The sequence below is a fragment of the Sinocyclocheilus grahami genome, unplaced genomic scaffold (genome assembly GCF_001515645.1).
Source record: "Sinocyclocheilus grahami isolate Dianchi unplaced genomic scaffold, SAMN03320097.WGS_v1.1 scaffold10318.1, whole genome shotgun sequence".
NCBI lineage: Eukaryota > Metazoa > Chordata > Actinopteri > Cypriniformes > Cyprinidae > Sinocyclocheilus > Sinocyclocheilus grahami.
This window is the reverse complement of record NW_015513157.1, coordinates 1-1,548: the sequence shown is the minus strand read 5'-3', so window position 1 is coordinate 1,548 and position 1,548 is coordinate 1. Positions and strand designations below refer to the sequence as shown.

Genomic DNA, 1,548 nt, shown 5'->3' with positions numbered 1-1,548 from the left:
TACTACTCCGATTTACGCATTTGAAGGTAATATAGGTCTTGAGATAGGTTGGACAAATTCATTTTGAGCGGCTCTCACGCTTTTTCTGTAATGAAATCAGGAATAGTTTTTCCAAAAATAAAAATTCTGTCATTATTTAGGCTACTCCCCTCGCGTCTTGCGTTAAAGTTGATCGATATCTATTTTAATGCAAAAGCAAACAGTCAGATTAAGAACAGGATATTTTGCAATGCGTGTTAGGACATTCTTTAACTTCACACTCCGCTTGATGTGATGAATGTGTTCGCCGTCCTGTCAGCGTACTTCTCTCTGAAGGTGATCTCCGCGCGGAGGAAGCACTCGGTCTCTCCGCCGGCCACCACCGGACCTCCGGAGTTTCAGAGGATCTTTCGAGCCCAGTAAGTCAGGCGGAATGGCTCGCATTTATCATCCGTCAGCTGAATACAGACACTTGTGACTTCACTGAAAGTAATGTTGATCTGGACAGGCTTGGTCTCATTTGTCATATTCTTTCCATTCTTGCCAGAGCAAACTGTTCTGAATATTTCCCCATATTCGTCTTCTCGCTTTGGCTGGCTGGAGTTTTCTTCAGTCAAGGTGAGTTTCCCTGAACCGAGAAACCAAGAAAGATCAGGTAGGCTCATGTCAGTTCAACTTTGTGCTCACAGAACATATTAATATATCTTGCTAAAATGCGACAACCAGATTTATAGTTTGTGGTATTAATAAGACTAGCTCAAGCAGCTTCTGCTATACTGGAGTAAGCACAGGACACACTGCACTCTGAAAATGCCTTGATTTATTTACAGAAAAAGAGCATCTAGAATGTTAGGTTTGAAAGAATAAAAACGCCCAGATGTTCCTTCAGGCTGGTTTTATAGAGGGGTTAAACCAGACAAGTCTTCAAAGGGGAACTTTCCCTTGTGAGAAGTGTATAAATAAAATATGCCTTAAAAGTCTTATCTAGATTAAAAGAGACAAGTCGATCTAAGATGAACAGCACTCACATTGGCTTTCACCAGATATCTCACACCTCAGATTTGCATGTAAACAAAAAAATCCCTTGACATGTTTTAATGCAAAGCCGTTCTGCTGCTGTTGTGCTCTTCTCAAACACCTCCATTCAGATCTAAAGGAAGAAAAGTACGCTTAAATTGAGGTGGTGATCAATATTAGGTTAGGTCAAGCATCACTATTGCTATTGGGTTTAGTGATCTGAACAAACCCCTCATCCAGAAAATGACCTGATGAAGTTCTTGCTCTAGCACTGGCAGTGTTCTTCGGGCTCCTGTACCTTTATGGACGGTATCTGTACTTCCACGGCTATGCGGCTTCGGCTCAGGGCAGGTCAGTGATCTAAGACTGTAGTAGTGTTCATGTTTGCCCAGTCGTGTTGCTCACCTGTTACTGTCCGCTGGCAGACTGGAGCCGCTGTATTTCAGTGCAAAGATGCAGTGGGTGCTGATCGCTCTGGCCGGGCTGGGGGTCGTCTGCACCATGACGCAGGCCTATCTGGGACTGGACCTGCTGCACTCCTTTAGTCATGTT

The 1,548-nt window shown here is 43.7% G+C and overlaps 1 protein-coding gene across 1 annotated transcript; it reads left to right on the top strand.

Moving 5' to 3' along the window:
* Nucleotides 1-197: 197 nt before the first annotated feature.
* Nucleotides 198-1,542, top strand: LOC107578450 (leukotriene C4 synthase-like; the record flags this gene model as incomplete). The annotated part of the gene is made up of 4 exons (XM_016264406.1): nt 198-398; nt 527-597; nt 1,266-1,347; nt 1,422-1,542. Coding segments are annotated over exons 1-4 (399 nt in total), but the record flags the coding sequence as incomplete, so codon positions are not given.
* Between the last annotated feature and the right edge of the window lie 6 nt (nt 1,543-1,548).